The sequence below is a fragment of the Hemitrygon akajei genome, chromosome 4 (genome assembly GCF_048418815.1).
Source record: "Hemitrygon akajei chromosome 4, sHemAka1.3, whole genome shotgun sequence".
Classification (NCBI taxonomy): Eukaryota; Metazoa; Chordata; class Chondrichthyes; order Myliobatiformes; family Dasyatidae; genus Hemitrygon; species Hemitrygon akajei.
Window position 1 is genome coordinate 28,472,233 of NC_133127.1, and position 16,032 is coordinate 28,488,264.

Consider the following 16,032-nt stretch of genomic DNA (forward strand, 5'->3'; position numbering starts at 1 on the left):
ATACGTATATGTCACCATATACTACCCTGAGATTCATTTTCTTGTAGGTATTCACAGTCGAACAAAGAAATACAATAGAATCAATTAAAAACTACACACAGAGGCTGACAACCAATGAATATGCAAAAGAAAACAATCTGTGCAAATACAATAAAAACAAATAATAATAAATAAATAATTACAGCACTGTGGAAAAAGTCTTAGGCACATTTATTTATAGTTATGGAGCCTAAGACCTTTGCATAGTAATGCAGTAATTTTATTTATTGCACTGTACTGCTATCGCAAAAAAAATCAATTTTTATGACATGTGAGTGATGATAAACCTGATTCTGATATGGGTCTCCATTGTGGGCTGAGAGTAGGAAGGGGGCAGGGAGAAGGGAATTGTGGTTGGGTAAAGGGGAAGAGAGAGGGGAGGGAGCAGGAAGCACCAGAGAGACATTCTGCAATGATAAATAAATCAATAGTTTAGAATCAAATTACCGTGTCTGTTGTCTCAGGGCTGGATGTGTCTGCACCTGTGCAACCTCCTGACCCTGATACTCCTTCTCTGCCACCTGGCCCAAACCCCTCACACTGTGCTCCACCCTCACCTTTTCCCAACATCCTTTGCTGCTCCACCTTGACAAATACAACACTGTGCAAAAGTGTTAGGCACCCTAGCTATATATATCTAAGACCTTTGTGCAGTACTGCATAATATTAAACTTTTAAATAAAGCATTTGTAAGACCCATCAGCAGGGTCTCGCATTTAATTCTGACATCTCATTTTAGAGAGGACATCACCTAGCAAAGACACAAGGGTATTTACTAAATGGTACCAAGGGATGAGAACAGTCCATTGCTTGGAAACATCAATGACAGTAAAAAAAATGCTGCAAACACTCTAGATGGAGTTATCCCTCCTTCCCAGTCCTCATCCTCTTCTGAGGAGAGGATGTTTCCTATAGTGGGGGAGCCTAGGACCAGAGAGCACAGCCTCAGAATAGATGGAAATCCATTTAAAACAGAAATGAGGAGGAATTTCTTTATCCAGAGGGTGGTGAATCTGTGGAATTCATTGTCACAGGCAACTGTGGAGGTCAGGTCATTGGATATGTTTAATGTGGAGGTTGAAGGGTTCTTGATTAGTCAGGGCATGAATAGTTGTGGGGAGAAGTCAAGAGAATGGGGTTGAGAGCTATGATTAAATGGTGGAGCTGACTCGGTGGGCCAAATAGTCTTAATTCTGCTCCAATGTCTTATGGTCTTATGACTTTTGTTTCTCTGCTATCTGGCTTGCTGAGTGCTTCCAATATTTTCTTTTATTTATTTTGATTTCTGGCATCTGCATTGTTTCTTCTGATTTTTATTTAATAATCCAAGACTCAATATCCCATTATGGCAGCTGTCAGTTTAAATTTAGTTAATAATCTGTAATTTGGAAATAAGTATATGCTGACCACAGTAACTACCAGACTCTTGTAAAAAACCTATTTGGTTCTGTTATGTCCTTCGTGGAGGAAATCTGCCATCTTTACCATACCTGTCCTTTGTGTGATCTAGCCCCATGACAGACTTTTAAATGCTTCCTGAAGTGCCCAAGCAAGTCACTCAGTTGTACCTTGACTGCTGCAATGAAACAGGGGAGAGATGAAACTGGACAGATCACCAGGCATTAAATTAAACATCAAATTTAAGCAAAGGAAAGGCACTCCCAGTCCAGCCAACTTTGCCAAGTCCTCCCTACGATGATGCTGACTTTGTAGTAATGCAATCTTGATGCAGGGATTTGACCTCCAATGTCAACCTTTCCTTCTCTGCACCACAGATGCTACTTAACCCACTGAGTTTGTTGCTCCAGATTCCAGAACATGTGCTCTCCTCCTCATGAACTTCTAAGACCTAGCATCCAAACTGGGAAAATGTCCCACAGGCAAGTCAAGCAGAGGCCTGACACAGTTGCTCCTACACAATATGCCAGACTTCTCTGTCATAATCATTGGGTACCTCTTGTCCCTCTGGCTCGACAGGCCCAGCAGAGGGGGTGGAAAAGTTATGTACAAGTGGGGAACTTCCTCCTGATAACAATTTGTTGTCCAACTTTGGCTAAAGAATTACTGTTTCCCCATGTTGTACAACATTTAGAAGAAGCACTGAAAATAGAACAGAATGTCCTCTGGGTGGAGGACTTCCCAAGAGTGCCTTGGTAGTACCACCACAGACTTTAGTTGCCCAACTCCTGAAGAATATAAATATCAGAATGGGCAAATAGTGAATGAAGCAACACAAGGGATAAATTTATTTAATATTGTTCTCACCGATCTATTTGTGGCATCAATCCTTGACAATCACGAGGAAATCTGCAGATGCTGGAAATTCAAACAACAACACAAACAAGATCTATAGGGAGAAGCGCTGTCGACGTTTCGGGCCAAGACACTTCCTGACGAAAGGGTCTCAGCCCGAAACGTCGACAGTGCTTCTCCCTATAGATGCTGCCTGGCCTGCTGTGTTCCACCAGCATTTTGTGTGTGAATCCTTGACAATGTTGCTAGAAGGGGCAGTGTCTCAACCCGTAACATAGATAACTCCTTTTACCTGTACAGGTGTTTTTTTAAAACCACCGAGTATCTCCAGCTAATTGTTGAAAATAAAAAGTTTGATTGAACATTTCTTAGGTTTCCTCCCTTCACACTCACCAACTCACGATTTCCTTTGTAGCTTTATCTCCATAAATACGTATATTTACACACCTTGGCTCTCTTGGAATTAACTAAATCTATGTTTTAAAGTCAGTGTATAAAATCAAGTGACATTTCATTCATGCATTTTGTCAGCTTGACATCCATTCTTAGTTAGAACATAGAACGTTGAAGCACAGTACTGGTCCTATGTTGTGCCAACCTACTTTAAGCTACTTTAAGATCATTCTAACCTTACCTCCTCTATAGCCCTCCATTTTTCTGACATCCATGTGCCTATCAAAGCATTTATTAAATGCCTCTAATGTATCTGCCTCTACCACCACCTCTGGCAGGGCATTGCATACATCCACCACTCTCTGTGTGAAGCAGCTACCTTTGAAATCGCCCCTGCCATATACTTTCCTCTAATTACCTTAAAATTTTGCCCCCTTTGACCAAGAATAGGTTTGCAGTGATTGGAAAAGCCAGTCAATTGGGCCAAGCAGATTTTTGAGTGTCTTTCTAAATGACAGGCACTAAAGTCATTCATAATAAATTAACATTGCACCTCATGGTTGTTTACAGGGTGCTGCAACGGAAGGAATGGACAAGAATAAATTTTGTCTTCTGTGTAATATGGTTTTCACATCTCCCACGGCTGCTCAGTTCCACTATCAAGGCAAAGTTCACACAAAGAAGCTCAAACAATTGACTGGGAAGCAGCCCTCTGTAGCCCAGCCTCAGACTGGTAGGTGTAAATCCCTGCTGCTATTCTGAAAATTGTGCTCGTCTACTTTTCTAAGAGTATTAATTGAGTTGATACCTTGCATAATAAGAATTTCATATCATGATTTCAAGTACCTGAGACAAGATTCAATTTGATTCATTGTGCTTTTTCTAAATGTTCAGATTGATGTTTGCAAAACACAGACAGACATATTAACTGTTCCTTTTCCTCGTGTATTTATGTAGCTACTTCTTCCCCAAAACAATCAAAGTTCAAAGTAAATTTATTATCAAAGTACATATACGTCGCCATATACAGTACATACTATCTTGAGTTTAGTTTTCTTGTGGGCATTCACAGTAAATTCAATAGAATCAATGAAAACCCATATGCAACAAGACAGGCAAACAACCAATGTGCAAAAGATAATGAACTGCAAATACAAAAAAAATAAGCAATAAATCAATAGTTCTATTTAATATCAGGGAATATATACAATAAACAACCTGAAATTCTTGTTCTTTTCAAGACATCCACGAAAACTGGAGAGTGGCCAAAAGCATGTGACGGTAAAATTATTAGAACACTAAAGCCCCCCATTACTCCCTCCCACACACAAGCAGCTGCAGTGGAACGACTTCAGCAAAAAAGCCATCAGCACCCTCCACCCACCAAACAAGCAGTAGCAAAACCCCCAAGAAAGACCATGATCTGCAGTGTAACAAAAGCTAATCATTCACCTGACAATTTGACATGCCACAGGCTCTCCGTCCGTCTCCCCCAATAATGGGACAGAGAGGGGTCACACAACGAGAGAGGAGATAAAAAAAACACTCGCTGACTTAACGGTGTTAAAGTCTGCTGCATCACTCCTCCCACCCCCCGAGTTCTCTGCCTCGAGAATCAGCAACAGACTCCCCCACCAACGAGAGAAGAGAACGAGCAATCTTAATACAGTGCCCTTTGATAGCTGATCCGGTCTAACTGACAGTCGGTTTTCTCCTGTGACACTTCATTCAGCAGCACCGGCTTAGAATGGGCTCGTCCCCAGGGCCTCTGAGCCTTGGAACCCTGAAGGTACACTCATCTTCTAGGCTGCATCCTTGCGATATTGAAACACAGCCTGGGGGTGAGCCCCAGGAACAGGAACTAACATTGTAAAGACTGAAGTTTGAGCACAGCTATAGGTCAGGGTCTTTAACAGAACCCCATCCACCTGGAAAAGGAAAAGGAGAGATGTTAAAGGTAGAAATTCAGCTGTTTCGGCAGATGAGCTCGATGAAGTCACTATCTAGTGTCATCATAGCTCCATCCCTACCATTAAGAACCATGAAAATATCAAGAGCATGAGATGACGAGGCCTTGAAAGTGAGTCCAACAGTTCAGTGTTGGGATGAGTGTAGTAACCCCCTCTGGTTCGAGAGCCTGATGTTTAAGGGGTAGTAACTGTCCTGAACCAGATTGTGGAGGTCCTTGATGATGGATGCCACTTTCCTGCGACAGCATTCCTCGTAGATGTGCTCAATCGTGGGGAGAGCTTTACCCGTGATGGACTACATATAAAAAGGAAAATGTGTAATTGGAACATTCAAAAGATACCTCTAACCCATATAAAACATAACGGACAATATTTTTAGTATATTCAGGTTAGAAAACCAACAATGCTAAAAAGAACACAAATTAATTTTAAACTGAAAATTTGTGTGTTTAGAAGTTGAACTGCAATAAGTTTGAGATGGAGTTGTTTCTTTATTTCTGTTAGTGATTTGTGTACATAGCATTCTTTTAGAACAGAGATGAGGAAGAATTTCTTTAGCCAGAGACTGGTGAATCTGTGGAATTCGTTGCCACGGGTGATGTGGAGGCCAAGTCATTGGGTATATTGAAGGCAGATGTTGATAGATTCTTGATTAGCCAGGGCATGAAAGGATACAGGAAGAAGGCAGGAGATTGAGGCTGAGAGGGAAAATGGATCAGCCACAGTCAAATGATGGAGCAAACTCAATTGGACAATTGGCCTAATTCTGCTCCTATATCTTATGGTCTTATAAAGAGAGCATATGGTATCCATCCATAATTGACCTTGGGAGGTTTGTGGTGTGGCATCTTATTAAAAACCACAGAAACATCACGTAGGAAATTCTGGGATTTAGACACAGTGATAATGAAGGAATGCAAGTAAATGGTCAGATTTGAGCATAGTGTAACCTGGAAGTGAATTTCCAGCTTGTAGTGATCCTATGTTCCAGCTGGCCTTAATCTCAATGGTAGCACCATGTTGCTGAAGAAGGTTTGGTACAGTATATTGGAGCAAAACAATTTGTACTTCTATGTACTGGGTCTGATAGGCTGATGTTTAAGATGGTGGATGTCCAAGTGGAACTCTCTCCCTGGTTGAATAACTCAATGTTGGTGAGTTATTCAAATTGAGCTCATGACGGCAAGAGGGCATTCCTAATTTGAACTTTGTAAAAATGGTAGAAAAGCTTGGGAGTTCAGGAAGTGAGTCAGCCAACTATTTGATTTCTGTCATGGATCTCGATACTTTTCAGAACAAGAATGTTTCCCCTTCCTCACCTTCAACTCAAATTATTGATAATGGGTGTTCAGCAATATTATTTCTATTGATTGTTAAGGATTAGATTGTCCTTTTGGAACTGGTCATTACATGACACTTGCTTGAGACAAATGATATAACCTACTTATTAATCCATTCCTACAGATGAGCACAAATCAATTCAGTGTTTAGGGTGTAAAGGAACTTGTTGATTGGCATTTCCATATTGAAGTCTCAGACTCATTACTGCATTTTTGAAGTGCGTTTGTCATTGTTCTGTGCCAACTTTAGACTGAAAATCTGAAATGTGCACAAATGGTGTCCACATTCTATTTCTCATGACTCCAAAATTTAAGCAAGAACTAGGCCCTGATACAAATATAATTCGCTGATCAGTCTTCTGTATTAAGGTTGCAACTATGACTTCACCTCTATTAGAATCTGTTTTGTAAGAGTTTTTATAAGAACAACAGTGTGAAATGCAAAATCTGAATAATTGTGGTCATTCCTTTGAATTTCAGCGCAGTGTTCTATCACAGTGTCCACAGATGTGGCTAATACACCTTCAGTGCAGATAACCTCTGTAGAGAATGAACAAGGCATGCAGGAAATAACTCCGGAAGCCTCTACAGCTCTGGATCAGGAGGATCCTGACAAGTTCTGCAAACTTTGTAATGCCTCCTTTAACAATCCGCTAATGGCCCAACAACATTACATTGGGAAGAAGCACAAAAAAAATGACACGAAGAGACAGTTAATGGAAGAAATGGGGAAGGAGGCCGACTCCTCTGAAAACAATGGTGAGTAAATACAAGCATCACTGAATTTGAAGCAAAACGCAGTGTACAAGTGTAATAGCCTATACTTACCTGAAGAATACCTCTTCTGGCTTCATTAAATTTCATTCAAAACATTTTATGACCATAAGACATTGGAGAATTAGGCCATTTGGCTTATTGTATCTGCTCCACCATTCAATCATGACTAATTTATTTTCCCTCTCAACTCCATTCTCCTGCCTTGTCTCCTTATCTTTGATGTCCTTAATAATCCAGAGCCTATCTACCTCACTTTAAAAATACTCAATAATTTGGCCTTCACAGCCAAACTGTGGCAATGAATTCCACAGATTCATTACCCTCTGGTTAAAGAAATTCCTCCTTGTCTCTATTCTAAGTGGATGTCCCTCCATTCTGAGGCTATGCTCTATGGTTCTTGACTCTCCTACTATCAGAAGGAGCCTCTCCACATCCTCACTATCCAGCCTTTCAGTATTTGATAGGTTTCAGTTGAGATTACCCTACATTCTTCTAGATTCCAGTGGGTACAGGCATGCATATACACCTCTCTCCTCCCTCCCTCCCTCTCTCCTCCACACCACACACACACACACACACACACACACACACACACACACACACACACACACACACACACACACACACACACACACACACACACACACACACACACACACACACACACACACACACACACACACACACACACCATCCTGTCTCTCTTAAACACACACCTCCCTATCTCACACACACGTGCATCTTCTCTCACACACACACACGTACCTTTAAGGATCTGAAAAGTACAGGGGGAAAAGTTGAACGAATATACTATCAACACACACAAAACTATTATAGTTTTTAGATAAATCCGTACATCACACATCTACATTTGAGCATCATCGTGTAACTAACAAAAGAGTATAAATCTCTGAATAAGCTGTAAGTAGTTTCAAGTTTGAAGAAATTTACAGATTAAATTTCACATCTGATTACAACATTTTTAAAAATGCTTGCAGCTTTTTTGTCCTTTTTAATTCCCTTTTTTTCTCCACCCTGACCTTTCTCTGCAACTTAATATTTTTCTGTTTCTGTCCCTATTTCTGACCAAAGGTCATCAATGGGAAAAGTAAATTCTTTTTCCCTACCTTGAGATGCTTTCTGAACCACTGAGTATTTCTAGTAATGGCTGCTTATGTTTTAGATTAGAGTGCTTTTCAATTAATTTGTGATATATGTAAATATTCATTTAATAGAGGAACTGTATAGATTGTATATATTGGCAATATATTTTAACCTTTAATATTTGAAAATATTTATTGAAACTGTAACATTTTTGCAGACTTAATGGTAGTTGAATGGCAAACTAATTTAGTTTCTGTTTTTATAATCGAAACAGGTAATTTTACTTGCGCTATCTGCAACGTTACACTTAATTCCATTAAGCAGTACCAGAGTCATGTGCAAGGATACAAGCATCAATTTAAGTAAGAACTTATATTTTATCCAGATAATTCCTATTGATTTAACACACATCATCATCAATAGAATTAAATGAAAATGTCATGTAGTTTAAAAGCTTGGTGGTAATTAGCTAGAAAACAAGTCTTCATGGAATAAAACTAACAATTGTTTGGTCTGTCCTTTATGGATAATTAACTCCTTTCTAAATAAAATTGATTTTCATGGCAGTGTTTACCATTAAAAAATTCTTTTTGGTTTACATCACTTCTTCAAGACATACTTAACAAAATACGTATGTTGAAATGCATGGCTTGAATTTCATTTGGAGAAGGTAATTGAAGATTCAAAGTTCATTTTTTTGCAGGCATACTTAATAAATCCATAATGGAATAATGACCATAACAGAATCAATGAAAGACCTTACCAAGTTGCGTGTATAACCACTGTGAAAAATACAACAACCTGTGCAAATACAATAATTACTAAACAGTAATAAATAAGCAAGCAAACAAGCAGTAAGTATTGCGAATGAAGAGTCCTTAAAAGTGAGTCCATAGATTGTGGCAGCATTTCAATGATGGGGCAAGTGAAGTTGAGTGCAGTTATCCCCTTTGGTTTAGGAATCTGATGGCTGAGGGGTAATAACAGTTCCTGAACCTGGTGATGTGAGTCCTGTGGCTCCTGTGCTTCTTCCTAATGGCAGCAGCAAGAAGAGAGCATGACCTGGTCCCTGATGACCTAAGTTTAATTTTCACTCAACCATTGAAACATACAGTGAAATGGGTGGTTTATGTTAACAACCATAACAGAATCAATGGAAGTCTGCCCAACTTGGGTGTTCAACCAGAGTGCAGAAGACAACGAACTGTGCGATTACAAAACGAAGAAATAATAATAATAAATAAATAAGCAATAAATATCGTCAACATGAGGTGAAGAATTCTTGAAAGTGAGTCCTTGGTTGTGGGAACATTTCAATGATGGGAACATTTCAATGATGGGACAAGTGAAGTTGAGTGAAGTTATCCCCTTTGGTTCAATACCCTCCTGGTTGAGGGGTAGTTACTGTTCGTGAAACTGCTCTTGTACCTTTTTCCTGATAGCAACGAGAAGAAAGCATGTCTTTGGTATGCTTGATGCCCTCCTTGATGCATGCTGCTTCCTGTGGCAGCATTTCGTGTAGATGTGCTCGATAGTTAGGAGGGCTTAATCTGAGATGGACTGGGCCATATCCACTACTTTTTGTAGGATTTTCCATTCAAGGGCATTGGTGTTTCCATAGCAGGCTGTGATGCAGCCAGTCATTAGTCAATAGCAGTGATGTCCTAGTGCTAAAATGATTGACCCCACCCCCCACAGCCACAGCTATCTCCCTTTGTACAAAGTGTGACTGCGACCATTGGCGTGTTTCGCACCCCCCGCCCCACCCTATTTCCCAGTGGCTTCCATTTCAGCAAAGCTCTTTGGTCACTACACATTTTAGTCCGTGAGCCAGGACCCCAAATTTGGGCCACTGGTACAGAGTACAGAGCAAAGCTACAGGAGAAGATTCTGTATGTAAATATTACAGAATCACATCTCAAGACAGTGAGGTGTCAGCTCTCCAGTGTCAACAAGAACAAGGGAGGGATACCAATCTGTAGTGATCTGCTCAGAAGACACAGATGCCTTTATCATGTCTTTAGCATTTTGTGACAAGATTGAGGCCCCATTGTTCCAGAAGTGTGGCACTAGAACCCGTACAAGGCTTGTAGACATCAGGAAGATTGTTGCCACTGTTGGCATAGAGGTTTGTAGGGCTCTCATCGGGTTGCACGCATATACAGGATGTGACACTTTAAGTCCAAGGAGATGAGTTATACAGCTTTCTTTACATGCACATGTAGTTCAGCATGTGCAGAAAGTTTAAAGTTAATAGCTCATTGGGGTGATTGATAAGTTTGTGGCCTAAGGTAAAAGGAGATGAGTTATTAACTTCAAACTTTCTGCATAATCACTCAAAGAGTTGACCTGTATGTGCATGTAATGAGAGTTGTATAACTCATCTTCTCCTCCTTAGGCCACAAACGTATCAATCACCCATCTGTGGACACTTTCTTGAGATGCAAGATCTGTATGCTCCACGACCATGTGTAAATGTAGGAGGGGACTATGTTGAAAAATAAATGTGCTAGGTTTTCTAAAATTGACTCCTTCTACCTTGGGCCATGAACATATCAATCACCCCTCGTATTTTCTAACTCTAGAGATTATACTTTGCCAAAAATCGCTATGAGCATTATTCCCCTCAGATGGTACCAACCAACCCTACTGGCTCGTGAACTACTTATAGAAGTTTGTCAAAGTTTTAGATTCATGTCAAATCTCTGCAAACTGCTAAGGAAGTAGAGGTGCTGCCGTGCTTTCTTCTTAATTGCCCAGGACAAGTCTTCTGAAATAATAATACTTAGAAATTTAGAGCTGCTAACCCTCTCCACCTCTGATCCTCCAGTGAGGACTGGCTCATGGACCTCTGACTTTAGTTCCTGAAATGTATAATCAGCCCTTTGGTCTTGCTGTCATTGCTTGAGAGGTCGTTGTTATGATCCATTCTGCCAGATTTTCAATTTCCCTCCTATATGTTGATTCATCACTACCTTTGATTCGGCCTCTGACAATGAACTTGAATATAGCATTGAAGCTGTGCTTAGCCACACTTTTCACATAAGTGAAAAGTAAGCAGAGCAGGGGGTTAAGCACACAGCTTTATGGAGACTATGGAGGAGATGTTGTTGCCAATCTGAACTGACTGGGGTCTGCAAGTGAGGAAATCCAGGATCCAATTGCACAAGGAGGTATTGAGGCCACAGTCTTTGAGCTTATTTATTTGTTTTGAGGGGATGAAAGTATTGAATTCTGGCATTAACATAGCATGTCTGCCATGCTCAACAGAACAACAAGCAGCGAACAGACAGCTGCAAAAACAAGCCCCTCCCACCTACACACATATGCAGTCCTTTAAACCCAGGAAATCAACTGAGAAAACCTATACAGATCTGTACCTTCCTTTCAAAGTAATGCCTTACTCACACATGGGAATATAGGATGGTAACTTAGAATTCTAGACTTGCTATGGTACTGAAAGATGCCATGAAGTCTATGCTAGTTCTTCCATAGAGTAATTCAGTTATTGCAGTATTCTCTCCCCGTTGCCCTTCAAAATATTGAACTTGGGTACAAATTGGTCCTACGTCTTACACATGCTTATATATCTTCCAAACTGGTAATGTACTAAAAATCTTAATTGCAATTCCATTGCCAATTTTACCAATCATCTCCATGAAACCAAACAAAAAGCACTTTGTTTTTACTTATTTATTTCTTGAAAGGATGTAGCCATCACTTGCAAGGCCAGTATTTATTGCCCTCAAGAAAGGGGTTTGTGAGTTGAAACTTTGACTGCCACAGTCTATTTAATGAAGGTACCTCTGATAGGCAGGAAGTTCCAGAATTTAGACCCAGTGATGACAGAGGACTGCCAATATATTTCCAGGTCAAGATAGTTTATGTCTTTCCTGCAGTGATGTCCTAGTACTAAAATGATTGACCCCCCCCCCCCCCGCCCCCAACAGCCACAACCATCTCCCTTTGTGGAAGATGTGACTACGACCATTGGAGTGTTCTCCCCTGTTACCCAGTGGCTTCAGTTTTAGCAGAGCTCTTTGGTCAAATACAGCATTGATGTCAGAGACTATGATGATCACTCTTTTGACCATGTTTAAACAAGGCTGCAAAGTAGTCTGGAGTTGAGTGGTCCTGGCAGAATGTGTTGGAAGAAACGTGTTTGTATAAATGGTTGGAGGAAAGTACTAAATTCCAAATCAATTTCTGATAATCACTTCCCTCTGATTTCCCCCAATCTTCTCACTTTTTTCATTCCCTGTTCTTGTTCTCATTTTATCCCTTCTTCTCCACCACTCTCCTGACCTGTCCATCACCTCCCTATGGCTTCCCATCTCCTTCCCTTTATTCCATGGACCACTGTGCTTTCCTATTACATTCTTTCTTCTTCAGCCCTGTACCTTTTCCACCTATCCCCTCCCAGCACCTTACATCATCCACCCTCCCCAATCCACCCACCTTCGCCCTCACCTGGCTTTACCTACCACCTGCCAGCTTATAGTTCTTTCACTCCCCCCACCTTACTCTGACTTCTGCCCCCTTCCTTTCCAGTCCCGATGAAGGGTCTTGGCCAGAAGTGCTAACTGTTTATTCTCTTCCTTAAATGCTAAGTTCCTCTAACACTTTATATGTGTTGCTCAAGATTTACAGCATCTGTTACATTTCTTGTGTCTAAATCAGTTTTTCTAACTCCTTGTGCAGAATTTCAACTCAAAACATCAATACTACCTTTCCCCCACAGAATATGCTTAATATAGAGTTCCTCCAGCAGATTAGACAACAGACAATAGGTGCAGGAGTAGGCCATTCAGCCCTTTGAGCCAGCACCGCCATTCACTGTGATCTTGGCTGATCATCCATAATCAGTACCCTGTTCCTGCCTTCTCCCCATATCCCTTGACTTCACTATCTTTAAGAGCTCTATCTAACTCTTTCTTGAAAGCATCCGGAGAATTGGTCTCCACTGCCTTCTGAGGCAGAGCATTCCATAGATCCACAACTTTCTGGGTGAAAAAGTTTTTCCTGAACTCTGTTCTAAATGGCCTACTCATTTCCTTGTGTTTACCCATTTAGATTCTTTGTTGCTCTAATTTTTCTCTAACTGAATATTTTTAAAATATAATTGATCGTGTTCCAAAAGAGCCATAGAACATTACAACACAGTAATGTTATTTTGACTAGTCCTGTCAACCCATATAGCCTCCATATCCATGTACTTATACAAATTTCTCTCAAATGTTGCTATTGAACCCGCTTCCACGATTTACGCTGGAAGTGAGTGAAGAAGTTCCCCTTCATGTTCCCTTTAAATATTCCACCTTTCATTCTCAACAAATGACTTCTATTTCTAGTCTCACCCAACCTTACTGGAAAAAGCCCTGCTTGCATTTACCCTAACTATACCCTTCATAATTTTGCACACCTCTCATTCTCCTGCACTCCAGGAAATGAAGTTCTAAACTACTCAAACTTTCCCTTCAATTTAGGTCCTCAAGTCCTGGCAACATCCTTGTAAAGTATCTCTATGCTCTTACAATCTTCTTGACATCTTTCCTGTAGATAAGCGACGAGAACTACACACAATACTCCAAATTTGGCCTGACCATCATCTATAGAACTTCAATATTCCAACTCCTGTACTCAATACTCTGATTTATGAAGGCCTGAAAGTGAATGGGTGATGTCAAATGAGGCAAGGGTGTCCAAGTTTGAAATTTAAAGCTGTTATACCCATGTGGAAGAGGTGTAATGATCAGATGCTCATTTCATGTTTGCTTCTTTGGATTTTGTGCAATGAGGAAGAACTGTGGGAAGCTGAGGTTATAGTCTGGGAGCACTGTGTAAGCAGTGAGATCATGATTTATTTAATGCTAGCCGAACCATTCCCAGGAAAACACTTGGCTTCATTATTTAGCAAAATAATCAAAAGGAGGATTTTCCAGAAGTGATCTGATCTGATCATTCTTTCTTTTCCTTGCAGAGAAAATGAAGTGGCTACCCTGGTAAAGAATACAAAATCAAAGAGGTATGATTCATTCCAGGATGAACTTGATGACTTCATTAAAGTTCAGAAAGCACGAGGCCTTGTGCCAAAGGTGTGCTTTAGAAGATTTGAGGACTATCCAGAGGAGGAGGAGGCAGAGGAAGAGGAGAGTAGTGGCTTGCATCTGAATATTCCACTCCAATCTTTTCAGTGTTCATTTGAAGTAAAACAAAGCATACCAACCCTCAATTCAAGTGGATTCCAGAATGAACAACCGCTCCCAGTGAATGTGGAGACCAAAGTATCACAATGGTCCCCCTTGCAAGGTGACCATGCAAGGGCCCAAACATTGCAAAAGTGTGACTTGCATATGAAGTATTGTGCAAAAAAGTTGCCATATCTGAAGCTAACCTGTTCAGAAAGTCCCCAGAATCTACACGGGGTGGAGTCAGCTGAAGAAAGTAAACCAGTGAGCTCTGATGATAGCACTGGTTCACATAAAAAAGAGAAAAGGGGAAGGAAGAAGAAACACAGAAAGGACAAGAGAAACAAGGACACAGAATCTAATAGAGATAGTGATTATGAGGACTGCACTGAAACACAGGGACTGAAACCAGGTACAAATCAAACCGCTCAAAAACCCAATGAAAGGGATAGAAGAGAGCTTACACTGAGCAAAGAAGAAAAGATTAAACACAAAAAGGATAGAAAAGACCAATGCCTAGAAAAAGAGGACACAAAACAAAGACATAAAAAGCAGAGAAAAAAGAAGGAAGTTGACATGAGAACAGAAGAGGAAAAGCTTTGGGATGAATCTATTTTAGGGATTTGAATCAAAAGTAGGAACTGCAAGAAATTTGATACATAATCATCATCTTAATTTGCTCAGGCGCTCTAAGAATAAAATTATATTGTTAAAAGACATGTTCAAAAATTTAACTATGCTTGTCCTCCCAAGTAAATATTGGTTTGTTTGTTATTCAAATACTTTTTAAAAAATTATCAGTACCTTTAGTTATGGAGTATGTGTGTTATCCTAATAGTTTTTTTTGTTTGCGCATCAAAACTCTGGTTATAACAGATAATTTACAGTAAATTGTAAAATACTGGGCCATTCAAAATTCAAGATTTAATAAACAATGTGACAATAATTTTAAATGTTTAAGTAATATTGCACTAGTTATTGTAATACCTGGTGAAGGCATTCCCATGATGTTGTTGGACAAGGAGCTTCAGGATTGAGTTCCCTCGTTGTTGGTGAGTTTACTTCTTTGTCACCCTCTCAACTAAACTCTGGAAGCATTTTCAACAGAAGGGCTTCAGAAGTTCGGGAAGGTGAGCTCACCACCACTACCTCATGGGCAATTAGGGATCGGAAGTAAATACAGGCCTTGTTGGTGTTGCTTTCATTCCATCAGGGAATAAACTAAATAATTTACTGTATGAAAATTTAAGTGTGTAATATATTAAACATCAATCACATGACTATATATTATAGCATCTTTTGGTCAGCACACTGAAGTTTTTGACTAATGAACATTTTGGGGACAGAGGCTAGGGATGTGAGGAAGATGATATTTATTATGTTATGACAAGCTCCCATCTGCACAAATGCTTGTTTGATTGCTTTGATGTAATAATTTTAAAGGATCATACATAAGGCAGAATAATATTTTGTGTGATATAATTGCTTTTGTTCGTAGGCACTAGTACATTTTGTGACTTGCTGTGAACAGTGTAGACATTCATGCAAACTCTCTGTTGCACAGGCTGGCAATTAAAATCTAGTACAAATTGTAAACTCCAAAATAAAAGCTATAAAGAAGCAAAAGTGGTGATCTTTGGTGCACAGAAACATTCTCTTGGAACAAAATAAGACCATAACATAGTATTATCACCCCTCCTAATTAATCTTTGCATGCAACCAAAGTTCCAATCTCCAGTCGGAACACCAATCTTGACCTCCAGTTCTACGTTTGTGGAATTTGCACTCTCTCTCTCTGAAACCTCATAGGTTTCCTACAAACACTTCAGTTTCCTCCCACATCCTAAGGATGTGCAGGTTGATAAATTAATCTACCATTATGCTTCTCCCTAATGTCTAGGTGACTGGTAGAATCTGGGGGGAGCTGATGGAATTGTGGGGAGAAGAAAGTAAGATTGCTATAGCCTT

At 40.0% G+C, this 16,032-nt stretch overlaps 1 protein-coding gene across 1 annotated transcript in view; it reads left to right on the plus strand.

Annotated features, from left to right (window-relative positions):
• Positions 1 to 15,669, plus strand: part of LOC140726178 (zinc finger matrin-type protein 1-like) — an 83,416-nt gene extending 67,747 nt beyond the window's left edge. Inside the window, exons 4-7 of the mRNA XM_073042190.1 lie at positions 3,256 to 3,418; positions 6,476 to 6,754; positions 8,151 to 8,238; positions 13,857 to 15,669. Of these exons, the coding sequence (XP_072898291.1) occupies positions 3,256 to 3,418; positions 6,476 to 6,754; positions 8,151 to 8,238; positions 13,857 to 14,691 (1,365 nt within the window). The 3' untranslated portion in view covers positions 14,692 to 15,669. The remainder of the gene's footprint in view (positions 1 to 3,255; positions 3,419 to 6,475; positions 6,755 to 8,150; positions 8,239 to 13,856) is intronic.
• The last annotated feature ends 363 nt before the right edge of the window (positions 15,670 to 16,032 follow it).